The sequence below is a fragment of the Sander lucioperca genome, chromosome 24, assembly GCF_008315115.2.
Source record: "Sander lucioperca isolate FBNREF2018 chromosome 24, SLUC_FBN_1.2, whole genome shotgun sequence".
Lineage (NCBI taxonomy): Eukaryota > Metazoa > Chordata > Actinopteri > Perciformes > Percidae > Sander > Sander lucioperca.
The window spans coordinates 13,465,672-13,489,192 of NC_050196.1; the positions used below are offsets into that span (position 1 = coordinate 13,465,672).

Consider the following 23,521-nt stretch of genomic DNA (forward strand, 5'->3'; position numbering starts at 1 on the left):
CTAAAGAGCCTGATCTTTGTTGCGGCACGGTGGCTCAGTGGTTAGCACTTCTGACTCACAGCAAGTTGACACTGCAGAGTTCGATCCCCGGTCCAGGCAGGGCCTTTCTGGGTGGAGTTTACATGTTCTCCCTGTGTTTGCGTGGGTATCCTCTGGGTGTTCTGGTTTCCTCCCACCATAAAGACATGCATTTTAGGTAACTAGGACTACAGTTAAAAAATGAGCCATCTGGCTAACACTGGTGCATTTGCAGAAATGTTGATTAATGTGCGTTTTCCTAATCAAATCAATATTTCCCTCAGGAGTTGGTGGAGACCAGAACAGAGCTAAAAGAAGAGTGAATATTAGACTTAGATTTGTCAGGTGATAACAAACACCTATGTAATGCCAATGGCAAAATAATCTTGGACTGTCTTAACGGAGAGAATGTTGTGGAAGTTAGATTTGTTACACTTCTGTTCTAATGTCGCTCATACAAAAGAAGTGATAATGTGATGAAACGACTTAGGGACAGCAGGAAACGTAATTATCATTTAGTAAGACAACAGCATCTATAAATGTCTTTTGTCTTCTTCAGACATGAAAAAGAACTGCATGATGTCTCTTTCATTCACCTGATGTCCAATATGTTTGTCCAGTAATCTCCATACAGCATCTTCAGCTTGTAATATCTATATGAGAGCTGACAGCCTTGGCTCTGGTGTCTGTCTGTCTCTCATTCCGTCTGAGCGCCCTCCAACAGCTGGGAAATACAACTGCTGCCAGACAAATATAACTTTGCGTTTTGCAGTGTTTTTGTGTAATCAGTTCTGCAGCATTTTGATGTGTGCCATAAAACACTGTAAGTATGTCCAAGATGTCAGAATCCGGAGGGGGAGGGAAACAGATGAGGGATTAACTGGGACTGTTGAGCTTTTCTGTGGTAATGGAGCTGCAGAGTGGGCACCGTGCCATGTGGCGATGGTGATGCTGGGCTAAGGATGTGGAGAACCGCTATTGGTGCTCTGTGCAGGATTAGGGCTGTAAGTGCAGCGAGTCAGTCTGGCTAATGGAGCTCATATGGACAGAGGGCCTTGTAGGGAGAGTGATGAAGGGACGAGGGGGTGGATAGAGTGAGGAAGGTCAGATGTAGAGTGAGGAAGGTCAGATGTAGAGAGAGGGGCAGAGTTCACATGGGCTTCAGTCAACGGAAATTAGATGGAGACTGAAACCCAGTGAGCTGCTCTGGTCTTATCTGACTCAAACAGCAGCCGACTCCTTTCACATTGTCCCTGCTCTCTTTGTGGGGTGTGTGTGTGTGTGTGTGTGTGTGTGTGTGTGTGTGTGTGTTAATCTCTTTTCTTTTTTTAAAGATTAGTTTTTGGACTTTTTTATTAGTGCAGGTAGACAGGAAAAGGGGGAGAGAGAGTGGATGATACGCAGCAAAGGGCCACGGGTCAGATTCAAACCCGGGCCGCTGCTAAGGACTAAATGGGGCACACACTCTACCGGGGGCTCGAGGTCGGAAACAAGGTGCAAAGACTGAAGACAGAAAAGCAAAAATACATTAATATTTGGTTCTTAAAGGGTTACTCACTCACAAAATGCATATATATATATATAATAAAAAATAAAAATCAAAGTAGCAAAGACTGGGATATCATGATTTTTAGTTCCTGATATGGTTAAAGGTCCCATGGCATGAAAATGTCACTTTATGGGGTTTTTTAACATTAATATGCGTTCCCCCAGCCTGCCTATGGTCCCCCAGTGGCTAGAAATGGTGATAGGTGTAAACCGAGCCCTGGGTATCCTGCTCTGCCTTTGAGAAAATGAAAGCTCAGATGGGCCGATCTGGAATCTTGCTCCTTATGAGGTCATAAGGGGAAAGATTACCTCCCCTTTCTCTGCTTTGCCCGCCCAGAGAATTTGGCCCAATCATGAGAGAGAGGCATCATGGCTTTCAAACGAGCAAAGTGGCAGTTGGTCAAGGCCACACCCCCACTCTCCACCTTACACCCCCCCCCCTCTCTCCTCCTCAATAGCTACAGACACAGAAATGGCACATACTAAGGAAAGCTCATTGTGGGACTGGCTCTAGTGGCTGTAATTCTGCACCAAGGCTGAATTTCGGGAAAGAGACTTCAGATACAGTATTAGGGGACCACTAAGGTCTATATAAAAGAGACTTCAGATACAGTATTAGGGGACCACTAAGGCATATATAAAAGAGACTTCAGATACAGTATTAGGGGACCACTAAGGTCTATATAAAAGAGACTTCAGATACAGTATTAGGGGACCACTAAGGCCTATATAAAAGAGACTTCAGATACAGTATTAGGGGACCACTAAGGTCTATATAAAAGAGACTTCAGATACAGTATTAGGGGACCACTAAGGTCTATATAAAAGAGACTTCAGATACCGTATTAGAGGACCACTAAGGCCTATATAAAAGCATCCAAAGAGCACCATGTCATGGGACCTTTAAAGTGCTAAAAATATTGGATCCTACATTTCCCATAATGCCACCCGACAGCGTCTCTGATGACCCAAGGATATGTTTATGCCTCTGCACCAGCGACAGCCGTGGCTGGAGGCGTTAAGTTTTTGGGTTGTCCATCCGTCCCCATTCTCTTGAACACAATATCTCAGGAACGCCTGGAGGGAATTTCTTCACGTCAAGGATGAACTGGTTAGGTTATTTTTTTGCCGAGAATATATACACTATTACTATGGAGATTTATTACCATTTGGTAGGATACTTAATTGGTGACACGAATCCTGGGTGCCCATCTTGAAACTGTGGTGATTGTCGGTGGTCCACGTTTCAGAATTAGAATGTGGCTTCTTTGCAGCAACATCCATATTTGAAGCATTGTCTACTGTCATGGCTGCATATGAGTCTGGACAGACATCGATGTAAACTGCAAACTGCTTGACTGGTTGGCAGAGGCATTCAATTGCCAGGTGGTTATTGTTGTTTAGCTTTGGAAACCGTTTTCTCTAGAGGTAAAACGTTTTGTCGATTGACAGAAAATTGAAATAGTCAATGGAGCGTTCGAGTCATTTTTTTAATGCAAAAATCTGTTTTCAGCTTCTTAAATATTAAAATTGACTGTTTCTTTTAGTTTTCTTTAATGGTCTATCTTTGGGTTTTTGGATTGTTCGTCAGACAAAATAAGACATTTGAAGATGCACCTTGAACTGTATATTTGTAATGGGTTCCTTGTGACGAGTAAATTGAACTTCATGTATAAAACATGTTCCCCTCTAAGACCATTTTGTTTCCAAGCTTGTGTACTAGTAGTTCTTTAAGGCAACATCCGTACTACACTAACCATGATTTTTGCTTTTGTTTTGTTTTACAGGGAGAGAAGCCGGGACCGCCACAAGACCCGCAATAAAGACAGCCGCTCAGAAAAGTCTGTTACAATTAACACGCCCCCCGCCGAGCCGCTCCTGGGCGACTCAGCTGTTCGGGGTGAGCAGGTCCAGGTAGGACTGAACACAGCACCACTGTCTGCACCATCACTTAAATGCAATCCTGCATCCAAACCACCTTAGAAGCCTCTTCCACATGAGTTCACAAAAATCTCCTTTTACATTTCTGTACATTCACCTTTAAATTAACCATTACTGAACAATGTTTTTATGTTTCTTTATGGATGCCTCTAATACAAGATAGTATCTCTCTGCTACTCTGATTTATAAAGGATTTAGAGTACAGGAGATTTATCAGTCACTAGTCAAAATGAGTTGGAATAATGATTATGTTTATCAGCCTGGGCTGGGACAGGCCATCTGGTATTTGAGGGCAAAAGCCAGTAGGGCCAGTCCACTTTTGGCAAGGTTTGGGCTGTTACTTTCAGGAAATCTATCACAGATAAATCTGCAACAGGATATGGATGCAGAATGTTGCTTCTCTGGTCATCATAACTTTGTTTTGTCCAAATTGTCAAAAGCAAACACTGTATTTCACTGCAGGGAGTGGGCCAATCTGTAATATGGTCCAGTGGAAGGTGGGGGGATTACTTCAGTGGCCCCCGCTAAAATGGACCAGACCAAGCAAAACCAGCAGCTTAGCTGTTTTTGACTGTCAGTCAAAATTCAAACTCTACCCACAGAAACCATGCTGACTATGATGTCAGTGATTGCAAGCGCAACAAATGGATAATGTGATGGATTATTTGATAATAGAGAAATATAAGGTAGGCAATTGTTAATCAAATAATCTTTTTCCTTTAGCATTCATTAAATAACTCAAATATTTTCTGGTATAGGCTACACTGTCAGGATGGGTTGGTTTGGCCATTGGTTTATTCATGTTGTTCTTGCCAAATGTGCTGACTCATTTTCATTTCAGAAATCAGACTACCATGTGATTATGGGTCTTGGAGTCAGATAAAAGGTAGAACAAATAAAAGACAGGTCGATCAGATTGCACTGTGTTAGCTGGGCAGGTTGGCTGCAAGTTGGCATGTTAAGACGTGAAATTCCTGGTAGCACTTGAGGGATACAAGAGTTTTGTTAGCTTAAGTACTGTGTGGTACTGTTGAGTCACACACAACACAACTCCTTTCATTTCTGCATTCAGTAATAAAATGTACATTGGTATCCAATTTCTTTAGGCACTGGTCAGGTGCATTCATAAAGTGCAAACCACCGTAAACCAATAAAGGTTAAAAATGTCAGATAAATAAGAGGAGAGACTTGATCAAATGTGTGCACTTCTTCTTCCAGCATTCTTTGAAAGCAGGAATTTCAACACTTGCTGCTGGCAAGAGTCAAATGCATTTAAAGAAAAAAGAGATTTAAGCACCCAAGACTGACCCGCTCTTTTAGCCAAACAACTGTCTGGCACAGTGGTCTTCATCAAGTGTTCGGCTTAACTCGCTGAAGGGAATAGATGACAAACACAAACGCACCCAGACGCTCCATCGTTCACCATCATTTACTGACCTACTTGGTGCTCACTTTGCCTTGTGGCAAGACTCGTTAGCAGTGCTCGTGTTTGTGCAACTGCTTTTTTGTGTCTAATTTTAACACATGACAGGATTTGCCACAGAGCACAGCCATCCTTAGTATTTTGCTTTTCATTTCTTATTCATGCTGTGGCCTGCAGTGGTGCTGCTGACAGGGCGGGGGTGTTTGGCTTTAGTTTGTGTAATCAGGGCCACCAATTCAACTGAGAGAGAGGCTCAGCACAAATCCCTGTGTGTCTGTGTGTGTGCTTGTGTGTTCTGCTCTCACATATGCTCCTGTATGTGAATATTTTGGGTCTGTGTGCGTCGATCTCGTCTCAGAGACTAACTGTGCTCATTACTCCACTGCTGGGACTTAATCAGAGTTTGGCTGACAGAGCAGCACATCACTGCTGGCAGGGGTGTCCTCACAATCCAGCACAAAAGTTTCTCATGGCTGTGATGTGTCTGTGATGCCTCTCCGTCACAGGAATTATAAAAGAAGAGGGGTTGCTTTACATGGAAATGTGGCATAAACACGACTGGAGATTTGAGCCAGAGAATTGTTTAGAGGGCTTGCCTGCGTTGAGAGATGGTGTTTGTATGTGTAAATGTTTGGCTGGACCGCAGGGACTAGGACGTGGAAGTTCTGTCGCAGAGTCACTGAGTGATGAAGTTCCAACATTGCATGGAATGAGTGTGATGACGCCAGTTTTGGTGTTTCCCCAAATTGTATTGGCGCGACTCAAGCTTTTAGCTCCACTATCGCCCATCAATCAGCTGATTAACTTCCACAATACAAGGTGGATGTTGTTGCGACAGAGCAGATTAACATATCGCTTTCTACATGTCTACGATTGTTGAACAGGTGTATTGATAAAGTACACACACACACACACACACACACACACACACACACACACAAACGGTTTTATTGCACTTACAACGTCAACTTTATTTTCCCAAATAGGGAAATTTGGGTGGTCAAGGTGCATGAACAAAGATATACAAAACAGTCATCATAAAACAGATAAATATGAATATTGATATAAATATAACTGTAAAGTAAATATGAATATTCAATATGCCACCCCTTTCCATCCCCCTCGCGCACACACACACACACACACACACACACACACACACACACATATGCACATGCTCAAACAGGGAGTGCATTTCCAAGCACTCTTGCTCGGATAAACACTCCCACAGACACACACAAGCACGTATTTGTGCACACACACACAGAGCACATTCAAGTACGCTCACTCTAGCATACGCTGGCACACACACTCATATATACTATGATATGCAGTGGGCTACATGATCCCTGAGAATGTCCAACAGCATTACAATCCACTATTAAATAAATATATATATTGCACCATACAAACATTGCATACAGATTACCATTCCACACAGCCCAGACCAAAATACCATCAGATGCTATATTTATGTACTGTCCCTCTCATTTAACTGTCTAATTGCCGAAGGAACAAAAGGCTTGCTAAACCTACAGTAGCTGTTCTTATTTTCCTATGCAGAATCCTTCCATTGCCCCGACAGCTTAGTTGGAACCTTTTGTGCAGAGGGTGAGCCGGGTCATTGAGGATGCGCTCAGGCTTAATCAGAATGAGGTCCTTACACAACTGAGCAGCTAACATCTGGTCACACCCAATGACCTTACTCGCCATACTGAACATGCGCCGCAACTTATTCAGATCCAGGCTGCGCATGTTTCCAAACACGCAAATCAGACCAAATTACAGGATGCTATGAAGGACAGCTTTGTAAAACAGTTGCAAAACATAAAAATCCACATTAAAAATGGACAGTTTCCATAAAAAGAACATTCGCTGTTGCAGCTTTTGACCTTCACAATGGAAACATAGCACTCGTTCAGCAGTAAAATCTTAAGGTGGGAACAAATGGTATCAGTAGATGTCTGTGGCAAGTCCGCCTCTGCTGTATTTTGCCATTTGGGTGTTTGCAAAGGACAATGGAGGTGAGTATACCTTGGACTGAGGTATGGAACTTCTATAGGTGAACTGACACTAAATTATGTGAGTTATGGGGTCAGTTCATCCTGCTGTTACAGTTGTACGAAACTGGATATTGGAGTGGGTAGTGAGAGATGGATTGGAGTAGCTCAAGTCAATTCAGCATGGCAGCTTTGCGGCTTAGTAGTGTGATGTGAAGTGGCATTGTATGAGGTGTCAAACAGGAGAAATGTGATATGTTTAAACCATAAAGCATTCTTTGAGAATTAGCGCCTTCCTATCCCAACAAGTGGAGAGAGAAAGTGGAGCTGGGTATATTTTGAGATGTTTGTGAGCAGTTCAGAGAAGGAACTATTTTGGCCCTGCGTTCTTGTGTTCATTTGTGCAGAGATCAAGTGCTTTCTGGCAAATAACTGGTGAAGACAATTTTGCTCAAAATGCACTAAAAACCTGCATGGCTGGCATGGGATTGCAAAACTTTGTAGCAAATTTAAGACATTTAATGGTTTATGATATCAGCACACAGAGTTCTTGTTATGTGGAATGGAAGTAAAGACTTAAAAGTAGAGTAAAATAAATCTATTGTTGTACTTTGACTGCAGTGTTACTCTCCCAACTTGCACCCCTCAGCCTGTTTTACCTTCTGCTAGTCCTCCCTGCAGCTCCATTCATTCAACTCAAATTAAACTCAACTGCTTTGTGATCGCAGCTGCTCGCTTACCTCGGTATGGTAACAGCAGCACAGCTTATTGCATTCCCTGACAGACCATGGCGCAGGTAGCTCCGCCGTCCCCGACTCTGTGGGGCGCACAGGCAGCCCTGGCAGGCTCTTTGAACAGGCAGTGCACTTGCGCTCATGTTTGGCAACCCTTCCCTGCGGTGAGTGCTTCCTGGCTCAGTCGCTGTGTGTGTGTGTGTGTGTGTGTGTGTGTGTGTGTGTGTGTGTGTGTGTGTGTGTGTGCTTTTTTGTAAGCTGCGTGCCACGGCCAGGCTGCAGCCTCTGTGGGTGGGCAAAGCCAGAGAGAGAGAGAGGAAGATATTCTTAACACTTTCCACGGTAGAATTGAAGGTGTTTTTTGGGGGTAGATTTTTTAAGGCATTTTTCCTGCCTTTATCAGTGAGTCAACAGTTGAGAGATGACAGGAACAGAGGGGAGAGAGAGAGAGAGAGAGAGAGAGAGAGAGAGAGAGAGAGAGAGAGAGAGAGGGAGAGAGAGGGAGAGAGAAAAGGGATGACATGCAACCAGACACTCAAGACTCAAGGTAAGGTCAGCACAATCCAATAACTCTTCCTTGATTTCTGACTTTGCTTTAGTATTTTAGGACAGTGTTTTTTGAAGGCCATGGTATAGTAATATCCTGTATGACATTGTGATTTGAGAAGATCATTAGCATCGCAGAATGACACTGAAAATATCATCTGCACGTCTTTCCAAAATATCTGGTTTAGGGCTTGGAGACTCATGGGTAGTTGGTGAACTACTGTAACTGGTAAGCTAACTGCTAGCTAGCCAGGAACTTGCTAATGCTCTATATTATTGTATTGTCAACAAATCCCATGAATAGACTAAAGCTTACAATGGCGTAGTCAATCTCTCAATATTTCAAAATCTTGAATCTCTACATCTTTAAAAACCTGTCACAAATACATACTTCAGATTATTTTTTTGGGCTTTTCCACCTTTAAGTGATAGGACAGTTAGGTAAGGAAGGGGAAAGACACGCAGGAAATCGTCACAGGTTGGACTCGAACCCTGGAGCTGTGCGTCGAGGCATAAACCTCTCAGTATATGTGCGCCTGCTCTACCCACTGAGCCCACCCAGCCAGGTGTGTTTTTAATAGTTTTGGGACAACAATAGCACTCTGGGGGCACAGAGGAATACGATATATCAGCCTTTGATCCTTTAAGACACACTGTCATGTTGTTGTGTTCTACTGTTGATCGGTTGGTTGTGATGAACAGGTTTTGTCTTACCTTCGTCACATGCACACACACACACACACACACACACACACACACACACACACACACACAGACACACACACACACACACACACACACACACACACACACACACATTAACACACGTGCAGTCTTGCCAGTGGCAGCACGGCGACACCGCGGTGCTCACTGGGTCAGAAGCAATCGCCGGAGAGTGGCGCTGAGGCAAGAGGCGAGCAGAGAATGAGGAGGAGAATGAGAGAGGATGCCTTGAGGGAAAGACGGATAAAAGGGAGGGAGGAAGGAGGACTATGAGAGAAAGTGAGGAGGAGGATGGGAGAAAGTATAGCGAGGGAATTGTTGTTGTTTACTCTCCTCTCTGGACTCTAATATTTATTTACTGTATTCCTCCTTTCCTTCTCCATTTATCCCCCCCCCCATCCCTCCTGCTGTCAGGACATCCCATGTGATCATCTTTTCAAACCCCCACCCTCCACCCCCACACACACTCTTCTTCCTCTCTACTGTTCTCCGCGCTCCATCGCTCTCTGCCTTTCTCCATAAAGCCCCTGACATTATGTGGCAAGTGAGCGCACAGTCCCATACAATGCCTCCTGAGGCATGATGGGAGATATTTCTATATAAAGACGGATAAAGCAGGGCTGGGCTGCAGATCAGTAGAGAGTCAGGGAGGTCAAACACACACACAATCACTCTGGGATGGATTGGGGAAAGGAAAGCAGTGGCTGAGTACAGAGACAATGTTTGATGGAACTGGACCGAGGTAAAATTTGTTTTTTGAAATTTTCGGGATGCAGTCGCCAGCGGTGATGGAGGCGGGGGATGAGGTGTTGCAGGTGCTTGAGATCTGCGAGACTATAGAGGAGATAAAGGAAGTGATCGTCACCACCGTAGAAGAAGACTCTAACACTAACTCACCTCCAGCATCCGGCTCTGGACCAGGGACTAAACCAAGCCAGGTAGGACAGAAAGGTCCAACTTGCTCCCTGATGTCTCAGTGACATATCAGTGTTACATGATAGGACTACAAAAGTTGTTATTCTACGTGAGGATGTCTAGTTTTGATGCTCACTGTTGCTGGATGTCCAGCTGGATGTCCAGTTCTTATAGAGAGGGAGTTGTGCGATCTGTAATGCAGCCCTGCTCAGGCACAAACTGCTTTATATGGTTATAGCTGTACTGTACACAGTATACGTATGTAGCGGCACTACAGGAGATGATGATGTGGAAAAGAGACACTAGTGTTTCTGTCACTGAGTCCACCAGATTGATTTAACTTTAAAATGTACAAAATCTTCTTCCTGGGTAGCAGGCCCGCAGACCCCCCTCCAAGGTCCATCCACCATGTTCTCACAAACTCTTGTGGGAAACACTGAGCTGGCATTGATTGAGTCCGTTTCCATGTATCTTCACTGTCTGCACTCGTCACTGTGATGCTAAGTTCTCCTTATTATATGATTTCTCTGATGGACCTCCTCTACCTGCAGCAGAATTTCTTTCCTCTCCAGTTGGCTTTATTTCCAGGTTAGCCATGTCACTATTATGATTATTGTTGATGACATCACCTTATGCGGAAATTCATAATGAAAAAAAGAATTAGCTGCAGCCCTAGTGGAGATATTTCACAAAAAACGAAGTTCCATATAACAGAACATCTCTTAAAAAGTGCTCCCGCACTTCAAGTTAGCCACTTAAATGATTGTAATGAATGACATTTTATTATTCCGACTCAGCAAAGAACTTCTTTACTCCTAAATAGACTATTTCAACCATCAAGTGTAATTCTACAAAGTTAGCCCAGGTTTCTGCATCAGCTCTCACTCTAATGCTCTAATACCAAATTATAATTGTCATACCACATTCTGAGTTCTCTCTATTCCCCTGTACTGATGGTTAACCGACATTTCTGTGGATACTCCATTTCAACCATACTGCAACGTACCGCTTTATTAAGTGCTGCTCAGCTGCCAGTCTCCCATTGTCTCACTGTCACTCCTCTATCCTGCGAATTAGTCGAGGAAACTTTTTGAAGTGCTTCCCTTGTCCTGACAAGTTCTTGGCAGGCGTTGCACGCTGTCCACAGTTTGACGGTGGTTTTAAATGGCTGTAAAGAGCTCTTTGGGAATGCATGTTGCTATATTTTACACACACACACACACGCACACACACACACACACACACACACACACACACACACCTTGCCTCCCAGGAGTGAGTTAAATGCAGTGGTTCCTGCACTGAGCAAGGGGCTTTGTTTGCAGCCCACTTATAGCTGAACAACAGAAAACAGGCTTTTAGTGGATTTTTTGATTTACTGTGAGAAACAATAGCTGTTATTTATACTCTGGTGGATGAAGAATGCAGAAAGTACACAGCTGAAAGCTTTGTAAATGCACGACATAGCATGTTAGTGTACGTATTCAGTGTGCTATAAATACCGGCTCAGTGTTTTTTCGTGATAAACCAGTTGAAAGCTTATGCTAGTTATTGTAGTTCTAAAGAATCTCCTCAGGACGGTATGTGCAAGATATTCTGGCTTCTCTGATTTTAACTGCAAAATGTAGTTGTTATTTTGCATTATTGTAAGCAGTTTTATTTTTTTGTTGTCAAAAACAGCTGGAACTGCCATTTAATGTATCATCAAAAACACCCTAAAGGTAGGCGCCTGGTTAGCTCACCTGGTAGAGCGGGAGCCCATATATAGAGGTTTACTCCTCGACGCAGCGGTCGCAGGTTCGACTCCGACCTGCAGCCCTTTGCTGCATGTCATTCCCCCTCTTTCTCTCCCCTTTCAAATCTAAGCTGTCCTATACAAATAAAGGCCTAAAATGCCTCAAAAAAAAAAAAATCTTAAAAACACCCTAAAGGCCTTTTGAGCGAGGGCCTGTACCATCAGGAAATCTCTCCAATCCCAACAAGCAGTCCTGTAATGCAATATGATGCATCCAAACAAGTGCCTGTGTGCAGTTCAAATGTCGTGCTGGATGTGTTTAAAGCTCAGCAGCTACTGTATCATATTGCAGCACTTAGTTTCCAGCCTGGCCAACATTTCATCAAAGAAATGCTTTGACGGCGCATTCTTCCTCTTATCAAACCGCTCTCGCCGTGCTTTTGTAACTGCTCTGCTCAAGTGTTTTTAATGATGTTGTGTCTTTTCCTGGGTGGGTGTGATGGAGAAAGTGATTTCCTCAAGAGTTGGCTGCACATGTTGCTGTTTGGGATGCTTGCCTTAGTGCTAGATTACTGCTCTTTTTAGACACAGTATTTTTTCCGTGCTTTGGTTTCCTGGCTATATATAATTTTTATGCTCTCCTTAGTGGCTGAACAAATTGCCGGTGTTTTCCTTTGAAGCAGTGCCAAAATAATCGCAAAGTTGTAAGATAGTGTATTACTGCTTGCTGTGTCTCATTCACTAAGACGTGTTAAAGGAATAGTTTGATATTTTGGGAAATAGGCTTATTCTTATTCTTATTTTCTTGCCAAGAGTTAAATGAGGAGATTGATACCACTCTCCTGTCTTTACACTAAATATGAAGCTAGAGCCTGGAGACAGCTTAGCTTAGCTTAGCATAAAGACACAAAGTAGTAGTGTACTAATTAGCACATTGAAGTCACGAGACTTGTTAATTAGTGAGCTTTAGAGGTGCTGGTAGACATTTTTTCACCTTGGACAGAGCCAGGCTAGCTGTTTCTTCCTGCTTTCAATCTTTATGCTAAGCTCCAGGGTCTAGCTTCAAATTTAAGACAGATATGAGACCGATATGAGAGTGGTATCAATCTTCTTATCTCCTTCTCAGCAAGAATCCCAAATCTATTCCTGTAATGGGGGATTGCTATTTAAGATCGGTGCCTACAACCATAGCTATTTGGTTTATCATCCAGTTTCTACTAGCTAGTTTGAAAAATACAAACAGCCACTTTTAGCTAGACACCACATTGTACTCTCCTACATCTCCCATGTATTTTGTAGATTTACATTGTCTCCAACCCTTTTTTCATTTTTCTCTTCTCTTGTTGAGTGGTATGTGAGAACACGTCATATCGGATGTTTCCATTATTCAGATGTTTAGTCTCCACCGTAACGCCCCAGCTCCTCCCAGATCAGAGGAATTGCTTGTTAAACCTCGTCTGAGTTGAATAAATCACTGCAGACGTAGGACAAGAGTAGACCTGACAGGTGTTTAGTTGAGATGCGTATATTCGTGACGCATACGTAGTTGTGAGCGGAGGGTTTCACATGTTGGTTTGTGTGTGCGGTAATCCTGTCTAGCCCTTGAACTGCCACTGGCCTTACTTTGCCTCCCTCTCTGGATCAATCCCTCTCCCTTTAATTGGCTGTCTTGTTATCGAACATTTCTGTCGCGCTCTCGCCCTTTTCCTCTTTGTTTCCTCTCCCTTCACTGCTCCTCTCAGTTTCACCTATTTTCATGTGATGAATGGGACTGGGCCTCCTGCAAGGCTGCTGGTACTGAACCAGATCAGCCTGTGGTGGTTGGTTGGTTAATCCCGCCAGGAAATGTGGGTCACTAATGATTATTTTTAGCTGTGCAGGCTGAGGTAAAGCCCAGGAAGAGTAGTAAAGGATCCAAAAACAACAATTTGTGGATACCTTGAAGAAGAGCATAGTAGCGATTAGAGCTGTGCAATATATGATGTATATTTTATTATTACTCCCGCAAGGGGAAATTACGTTTTTCACTCCAAGTGTATGATACACTGTTGTTATTACACACAGGTCTGAATTACACACACATGCTCAGAACCTATACATGCTAATGGAGAGATGTCAGAGTGAGGGAGCTGCCCATGGAAAGGCGCCCCGAGCAGTTGGGGGTTTGGTGCCTTGCTCAAGAGCATCTTGGCAGTGCCCAGGAGGTGAACTGGCAGGCCAATTTTGCTTCATATTAAATTATTTGGAACATCAGACAAGGTTCTGTTAATGTACTTATCAATGCTTACTAGTAGTCGGTCTAGTAATTGGTCAAAAAATCAACTAAATGAATGGACAACTATTCCACATATTGGGATATACGCTTATTTGCTTTCTTGCCAAGACTTAGATGAGAAGATTGATACCACTCTCATGACTGTCCATTTAGCTATTAAGATGGAGCCAGGACATAATTATCTCAGGGTAGATTCCAGGAAGGGAAACAAGATATAATGTGTTAATTAGTCAGATTCAGAGATCTTTAGATGGGTTTTTAACATCTGACAGAGCCAGGCTTGCATGCTAAGCACACCTAACCGTCTCCTGGCTCTAGTTTGTTTTTAGGGGTCAGACATACAGATGTATTCTTTCAACACAGCCTGAAATCATTATCTGTGTGATTTAGTGCAAATAGGAAGCCGTGTGTGACACCAGAGGTGCCTCAGAGCAGGTTGCATCTAACGACATTATTGATCCATTATTTGCTCTTGTCGGACTCTGTAGAATGTCAGCGAAAAATGTGTCTGCTACAAGTTCACAAAGCCCATGGTGACATCTTAAAATAAATTGTCTTGTCTGACAAGAAGTCCAAAACCCAATGATATTCAGTTTACTATCATAGAAGACTAAAAAACCCAGAAAATATTCACGTTGGAGGAGGTGGAACTAGTGGATTTATTTTTTTGCTTTAAAAATTGACTCTACTGTAGTTGTAGTATCACTTAATTTTACCCTGATGTGTCTTTTGTAAGTCCTTGTTGTGTAAAACTGGTGATAGACTTCCTAAAGGAGTCCTTAGCAGTGTGTGATTCAAAGGTATGAAACAAGCGCCATGAGCGATGAGTGTTGATGAGTGTCGGCATGAGAAGCTGTGACTCATGTCTCCCCTGGGATTTCTCAAGGTACACAGGGTCCGACACTCTTCCTTACAAGTAATGCCTCTTGATTTCCTTTCTCAGACACACACACACACACACACACACACACACACACGGAGCATGCTTGTGTTCACCAGCTAGATGGTAGTCAGACAAGATTAAGACTTGAGAATCTGTCAACAGTCAAGACGCACTGTACTCAACACCAAGTGGATCCATTCCAAAAAACATTTGTACATTTTAGATTTTAAAAGTTCCATCAGGAGACATTAAAACATTTCTGCAAGTAAAAGGGCTTCCAACCTTCGTTTTGACAAAATATCTCCAGTACTGCTGTGTAACTGCTTTGGAATGCTAGTTGTCATCCCTGATGCCGATGATCTTCGTGTAAGCAATGGTCGTGGCTCGCCTTTTGTTGAGCACTTATTTCTGCTAATACAACAAGAAAATAATGAGGTTTTGCTTACTTTTGTACTCTGTAGGGGATAATTGCTTCATGTGAGTAAAAGGCCTGTTGCATAAGTCTCTGTGGAGAGGCTGAGGGCCTCTTCAATCCGCCTCTCTCATTATTAATGAAGTGGCTTTCATCGTTCTGTTTAAAAAGCAATCTCCACTCCAATTGAGTGGACTGAACTATGCATTATTTATGTTTGTGTGTATGTTGCATTGTGTTATTGGACATTTGTACCAACTATATTCTGTCAGATACAATTGTAGTGCGTTCCATTTACCTTGGAACTCGGAAGCCGAAGCTGGGAATGACGTCACACCCGAGTTGAATGCGTTCCATTTACAAATCTGATTTTCATTGTTTTCGTCAGCTCTAGCCAGGTCAGCCATTGTTAGCAATGCCAGTTGTTAACAACTCATTGCGCAGTTTTTGTGCATACAAACAGCGTAAAAACATTATCCACAGATAGAATATGGACAGCGCTGCGTTTACGACTGATTTAGTAAGACACAAATAACACAGAAGTGCTTATAACTGTATATTACTACAGCTTTCACAACTGTTGATGCACAGAGCAGCCATGTTGGATTTCTAGCTCGGGCTACTCAGTGGTTGCCCGAGTTCAGAGCTCGGAAATCCAAGGTCAGGGGGCGTGTTTCCGACTTTGACCTCGGAAAATCCGAGTACCGAGCACAAATGGAACGCAATATTAATCTCCTCAGATTCCCAAATTAAATATAAAACTTGATATGATGTTGAGCCATTGTTACTTCGATCCATTGTAATTTTGACACAAGTCAAGTCAAACTTCAGCGAATTACATTCTAAATTAATTTTGATTTCAGTTTGACTTAAATCTTATATTTGCTTAAATGTCTACTATTCACTTGCATGAATAAATGAGATGCAGGCACTTTGGCCCTCTAGCACACCTAAACGTCAGGCTGCGTCCTCGTGGAGACATCTTAAACTCTTCACTCTTTGACCTTTTGAACCTGAGTCATGCATTCCACCGTCTGGTTTACAGCTCATGAGATGTTTGAGTCTTTCTACAGCAGTGCAGACGGGGAGATGAGAATTTACAACCGCATTGTCATGTCAAAGGTCAGATGAAACTGAGACAGTTTTCAGTGCTGGACATCATCAACAAGACAGTCAGTGAAAACCAGTACCAACAAGCCAACATGTAACATGTCGTCTCCAATGAATAATAATGTTTCCATGAATAGAAAATGTTGCATCATGTTTAGGCTCATAATTTTTGGTTTCCACCGTATGATACTTGGATTGTTTTTAAACTGCTTTTCACCTGGGTTTTATGTCTCACCATCTTTATCCGGTAAAAAAAATAATGGCGCAAACATGAATTTTCCTCAGATTTTCTTCCCATCCAGTATATTTGTGTATGCAGTATTGCTATTCTGAATAGTGAAAATGTTATTCTAGTATATGAGTATACTTGGCAGCTTCAAAGACTACCTGAGCATTCTGCCTGGGTCCTCCCATTGTTCTGCTTTGTCTGGTTCTCTGCTGTTTTAACCCCTGAGGCCAGTGGGGTATTCTCTGTCCCAATGCACCATCAGCCTCCTCCTCTACCTCCCAACCCCCTCAGTCTAAAGTGATCATAATGCATCTCCTCTCTGCTAGTGCGAGGCTAATACAATCCTTAAAATAGGATTCTACAATTGTATTGCATTTTGGCGACAGTGCCTTTGGTTATTGAATGTTCTTGTAGCTGATGGCGGTACATTATCAGTTCCCTTCTCACTGGCAGGGAACTGCCAGTGGGAACTCAGCCCCTCACAGAGCCACGTTAGCAGCTTGTTATTACTGCTGTGTAAAGAGTCCTTATCTTTCTTGTTCACTCTGCTTTGACTCCGCTGACCCTCATTATCTGCGGATGCAGTCAGACCCAGACGTCAGCGCATAGCCCAGTTGGCAGCTCGCTCTGTTTACTTTTTCCACTTCCTATCTTCTATTCCCTTTCTCTCTCACATGCTTGGAAATAACCTTCCACGCCTTTTGTTGAGCTGACGTCAAAAGCAAAAAATAATGCAGCCCTGGCTATAGGAAAATGTTACTAAGTCTGATGCAGTACAGGTCAGATGAAAGCTTTCTCTCCTAATATTTTCAATCCTCCAATGCCATCTCTCACTCACATTTCCCCCTTGAGCAACGTAGCTATATTGGGCCAAACCCCACTCTACCATTGTGGTTTTGTCATTGTGCATTTGCTAGACCTGCTGAAGCCACCAGGTGCATCTCGGTTCCTTTCATTCTTCCTTTCACTGAAGACGCGAGGAAATCTGTGAATCTCGGAAACACCTTTTTATTAAAATGAGACCTTCTTGTTTCTCCCAGGCATCATCTGAAGAATCATCAGTTTGGCTAGTTTGCACCCTTAGGAAAAAGGAAATAAATCCCATATCTACATACATATATGTTAAAAATGTATAAGACTGTATACATATACACTGACATACACAACTGCATGGAAAAGAAATATGACAAATATACAGAATATAGACATTCACAAAAACAAAACAAAAATAAATATATAGTTATCTGATCCAGTAAAGCACTGTCCAGCAGAAATATGAGCATTAGAAGATCCTTTTATGATGGCAGACCAGTCTCTTTCTAGTCAGGATCGAGAAGCAAAGAGTGATAAAATATGCGAATTAGGATGTACCCTTTACCTTAAATCCTTTTTTTTTTCAGGATGACAACTGGGGCGAGACCACGACAGCCGTCACGGGCACATCGGAGCACAGCCTCTCTCAGGAGGACATTGTTCGCATCACCAAGGACCTGGAGGACAGCGTGGGGCTGGACTGCCGCCGCTACTTCACCCTGGCCCTGGCCGTGATCCTCGGCCTGCTGGTGTTCCTGACGCCGCTGGCCTTCCTGGTGCTCCCCCACCTCCTCTGGCCGGAGAAGCTACAGAGCTGCGGCACGGCCTGCGAAGGCCTCTTTATCTCCGTGGCCTTCAAGCTGCTCATACTGCTTCTGGCCGTCTGGGCGTTATTCTTCAGGCCGCCGCGGGCCGGCCTCCCGCGGGTCTTTGTTTTCCGGGCGCTGCTCGCCGTGCTGGTGCTGCTCTTCGTGGTTTCCTATTGGCTGTTCTACGGAGTCAGAATACTTGACTCACAGGTGAGTTAAGAGAAGGGAATGCAGGCATGAAATAGTATAGCTATTATTGCTTGTAAGTGTACACTCTAACTAACCAACTAAAAATATATATGGAAATTCAAGTCTACAGACACACACACACACAGAAACAAATGTTTCCAATAGCAGTGGGAGAGGTCTCATATATTGCAGACACATTCATTTTTAATGCCTTTTTAGAAGCTCAACAAAATCACAAACAACCAAAACACAGATATTTGGTTTCCCCAGTGCAATGTGTTTACTGTGTGAGTCATAATTTAAAATCCCAGTTGGCCCCTCATTCAGAATGCATGTAGGAAAACACACACAGAAACAGAGTCTAAAAAGCTTGCAATCCTTTGAAACGTATCTAAATATTCATATGCTCTACATTTTGTCTTACATGTGTATGATCTCCTTTTTAACCCTGCAGGAGTATTTTATGCTTTGGAAATGTCTTTGCACGTGTTTACTGATTTGCATCTTGTCTGTGTTCTGTATTGTGTACATATATTCCATTAAGAGCCACAATTGACCCCTTAAAACATCATCCTTCATAGGACGAGAACTACCAGGGCATTGTGCAGTACGCCGTGTCGCTAGTGGATGCTCTGCTCTTCATCCACTACCTGGCCATCGTCCTGCTGGAGCTCCGGCAGCTCCAGCCGTGCTTCTCGGTGTGCGTCACACGCTCCACAGATGGCGAGATACGGCACTACAACCTGGGACAGCTCAGGTGAGAAGCACAGTGTTTCAACTTATAGTTGTTTGATGTTGTATCCTCATGTTCATTCAAATCATGGCAGACATGTTCAGTGATTTGTGTAAATGGTCGTTATTGAGAGTTCTTAACTATTCAAAGGCTCTGTAATTTCCTACAACAGCTGGACACTGTAGTTTTTAGCAAACATTACTCAAACAGGTGGAAAAAAAGAATATGTTGGGGTCTATTTTCAGCTGCGGATTAACACATTTGGTGCTCTAGTGGGTAATTTGGGCAGCAGGATGTTGCACGTGGGGTTGAGTCAAAATAAACTAAAGTGTACGTGTTCATATAGTGTGGCTCATTTATACGTTTTTAATATCTTTTGGACAACAGTGGCACAGATGAATAAGAATTATTACATGGCTTTGTTGAATACTCGATTCTGATTGGTCAATCATGGCATTCTACCGTCTGGTATTTCTGTATAGCAGACCGCCGTTATGGACACAGTTCTGATCCTAGACTCTGGGGGACCATTTTTAAACCAATTAAATCATTTTAAAATCAATATGTTTTGTCAAATGATTGATTTCTTCAGTAAGCAGCCGTGTAATAAGCGGGATAATGTCCCACAAGCGAGTTGTTAATGCACATTGAACCCCTTTGCGTCGGGGTCCTGCATCATCCTGTCAGGGTTCTAATTCACAATAATGACCGGCTCGCTCTACATTATCCCTTACTTAATGGATGCTGTTAGCAATGCAAGCAAGGTAGCAGAATACCCAGGTGACCTCTGTGCATGTAGTGATTGAAGGCAGAAGGAGTGAGAGGAAGGGACAAGACAGAAGGTAAAGAGAGCTAGGTTGATGTGAGCCACCAGGGGATAGACGAGGAGAAAGTGGGGGGATGAAAGGGAGGGAAAAGAGAATGTGTGGGTGAGATGAAGGCAGAAGGAAAGATAGAAACTGGGACACCTCAAGTTAGAGACATGGGAAAGGAAGAGGGAACTCACTGGTTACATACTCGGAAATGGGAGGAAGGAATTCATAGCGGAAAGTTTAGAAACTGAGGGATGTGCCTTACTTGAAAAAGAGTGGTGATCGAGTAGAAAGGGAGATTGACAGTTTAGCCAGAGATGGAAGAAAATGCAGAGACAAGAAGGCTTGTAGACAAAGTGGCTGATTGGAAGAGGAAATTGTGTCAGAAGAAAAAAGGAGGGTGGGGAAGACTTCAGAGAGGAAACTCCTGCAGACAAAGGGCGGAGTACAGAGGAAAGACGCAAGAGACTGAGGCAGGGAGAACGCTACGGGAGGCAGTGAATGGCAGAATACAGAACGTGGGATTAATAGTTAATGGGCGGGTAGTGTTGAAGCATCCTAAAATGTGTGTGGGAATGAAAGAAAGGTGTGTATGTGTGTGTGTGTGTGTGTGTGTGTGTGTGTGTGTGTGTGTGTGTGTGTGTGTGTGTGCGTGTGTGTGTGCGTGCGTGCGTGCGTGCGTGCGTGCGTGTGTGTGTGTGTAGGAAAGAACAGCTCAGACTAGACCAACCAGGTTTTTATGACCGTACTGTGTCAGAGGAAAAACAGGAAGATCCCATTTTTAGCCAAGCAGCTCTCCTGTTGCTCCCTGGTATCAATATGCAGCCCCCATTCTGACATACACTGCTTACGGGCAACTAACAAAGCATGATGGATTTATAGATGGACCGACATGACAGGATGGATGAAATCTTATCCTATCTCTACTCTTATACTAAGGTCTGTATCTTTCTGTAGTTGCAGATGGACTGGTTCATACTTTATGTGCCCTGCACCCACAGTGTTTAGGGGGGTATGTAGATATATCTGCATATTTTGGCGAAAAGTGCAAATTGTGTGTGTGCGTGTGTGTGTGTAATGTTCTGTTTGGTGTGTTTGTCGGCTGCCTTGGGGGTGTTGTCCTTTTGTAAACTGTGCCATTCATCCTGCTTGGCCAGCAGCAGGCCTGGCCTCACTCTGTTGTCCGTCTGTGACTGTAAACACGCTGCTAATTAGTGCTCCCTGCGGACTGGGGCGCAGCATCTGGTCAGCCTGACACACATGCATGGACACGCACAAACACAGACATATGAGTGTCTGTGCATGGCTAATTGCACCACATACATGCTAATGATCCATGCACATGTAGCCACAAACATGAACAATGCATCATTCAGAGAAACCCAGACACGAGGGGGTGTATTTTCTTAGCCAATTTCTCATGTATCTCCTCTACTAACAGGCGCCGGCTGCTGCTCACATTCCTGTTTTTCTGGCATCCATGATTTGTCTTATCATAATGGAGACCTAGCCTGGGCCCTGGGGCCCTGGGGCCCTGAAGGATTGTCTATGTGTGCCTGGCCTTTGATGCCAATCTGAAGGCCGGAGGAAGCCTTTTTTGTCCCCTTGTCTGACCAGACAAGTTGAATATGAACGCATTCCTCACAGCCAGAGAGGGTGGGGGTTAAACCCTTTCACTGCTGGGGACTTCCCAGTGTACATTCTCTGACTGGTCAGTCCTGAGCAGCAACATGAGAGAAGGCAATGGTCGGCTACCTTGGTCTCAAAGGCAACTGGTTTACAAAGTGGTCTGCAGTTACTCTTTATTTCAGCGTAAGATGCTGCTACGTAGGCCAGGGGAGCTGCTTGGTTTGAATGGTTGTGTGTCATGTTTGCGTGGCTTAATAATTGATCGAAGTTAGGCAGCGCCAGAAACTCTGACTCAGCACTTACACAAGTGGCCACTAAACAATGGTCCTGTCTGTCTAAATGCTTAATGCAGGAAGGGGCAGCCTGGGTCTCTTGAGTTAACCGTGGGAGTTGCTATCACTCCTTGCTGCCCCTGTGGCAGAAATGAGCGCTGCCTCTGGCCTTGCTATAAATACACCGTCTGATGTGTTTGTTTTCCTACAATGGTCTTTCTTATGAGTGAAGCACTGTTGCTGAAATCATCTGAGTATTAAAATGCTGCACTATGCTTGTTGTCGCCTATAGTATTAAACTGGCAAATAAATCATCAAACCAGAATTGCATGAATCATGTACTGTTAGTGCTTGTAGGTGACACATAATTGTCAATTAGCAAATTGGATATAGTTGTTTTGTATTGTCTAATTTATTATAAATCAGGTCAGTTATGTGTACATTGTACCTTCAGGTATCCAATAATAGAGTAAAACCTATTTCTTGGCACACGCTCCAGTATAAAGGCCGGTAAACACAATTGAAATATTTTGTCCAAAAAAACAACAACAGCATCATTATCCCACTATCATCAAGGTCTAGTCACCCACAGTGGGGATCTTTTTTAGGCTGTGAACTACAGCAATAGTTGGTCTTTGTAGGCTTGTAATTTGTGTACAAAAGGCAATTTACCATTGTAACTTAGTTAAATGGAAAATATTTTAGAAAGTTCCCCCTGCATGAACAAGACTTAATTGGAAAACATTAATCTTCAGAAAATCTGAAGAGGAGCCTTTATGGAGGCATTGCCCCCTTGTTTTTACCATTTTCTCTTTCTGTTTTTTATTTTCTTCCGATGCAGTGAAATTCTATTGATGAACATTAACAGACACCCCAATCCTCTTTTCACAAGTCGTGTATTTTTAGACTGTTAACTAGGGCTGTGTATTGGCAAGAATCTGGCAATATGATACATATCACGATACATGGGTCACGATTCAATATATTGCAATATATTTTGATACTGTGAGTAAGGCGATATATATTGGGATAAAAGTCAAAGAAGTTTACTTTAGGTAAACAATTCAGTACACAGAAAATCAAACTGTCAGTTTGGGATTGTGGTTCACAGGTTCTTAGTGAGCAAATGTTTATATTCTAAAGTAGGCCAAAGTTCAGCCATAGCTACATTGTTAGCTTCTAGCAAAAAGTCAGGCACTGCTAGGCACGAAATATGAATATTTTTGCACGTAAACTAAAAAAAAATATATATATATCACGATACTCAAGTGTATCGATTTTTTCTTACACCCTAGTTGTAACTCTGTTAGCCTGTCATGATGTGACTGTCAGCTCTGCACGTGACACCAGACGGCAAAGCAGTAAGAAATCAGTATGAATGACTTTTTAATTCTGACTCGCTGCCTAGGTGGGTTGTATCTGCCTGTGGTATTTGAAATGACCCATCACTTGTTCAGAGGAAGGAATTGAAGTTACACAAAGTCAGAAAGTATCTGGAAGTGCTTTAATCAGTGGCTTGGATGTCATACTGTGATCCTGATTTAGGATAATAGGAAGCGCATGCTGCAGGCTAGCATGTGCTGTTGTTCATGTATTGTATATTGAGTTAGCTCTCCACGTGGCCTAAAGAATGACACAGTGAGGGCTCACACACCTATGAATACATCCATACAAACACAGAACGAAAGGGGCCCAGTGTTGAGCAGTAAAGTCGTGTTGTGGGTCAGTAAACAGCTGTCAACATCTGCTGCCGTCCTCTCAGCCAAATTCAG

At 43.2% G+C, this 23,521-nt stretch overlaps 1 protein-coding gene across 11 annotated transcripts in view; it reads left to right on the forward strand.

The window, feature by feature from the left end:
• LOC116044577 (vang-like protein 1) overlaps positions 1-23,521 on the forward strand; it is a 49,824-nt gene that overhangs the window by 18,187 nt on the left and 8,116 nt on the right. For 9 of the 11 annotated variants that reach the window (XM_035998633.1, XM_035998634.1, XM_035998631.1 and 6 more), the window contains 3 exons: positions 3,354-3,480; positions 17,893-18,324; positions 18,885-19,060. In XM_035998633.1, coding sequence (XP_035854526.1) covers positions 3,354-3,480; positions 17,893-18,324; positions 18,885-19,060 — 735 coding nt within the window. Of the gene's footprint in view, positions 1-3,353; positions 3,481-4,082; positions 4,194-9,463; positions 9,872-17,892; positions 18,325-18,884; positions 19,061-23,521 lie in introns of those variants that run through there. The other 2 variants (XM_035998640.1, XM_035998638.1) reach the window with 2 other exon arrangements.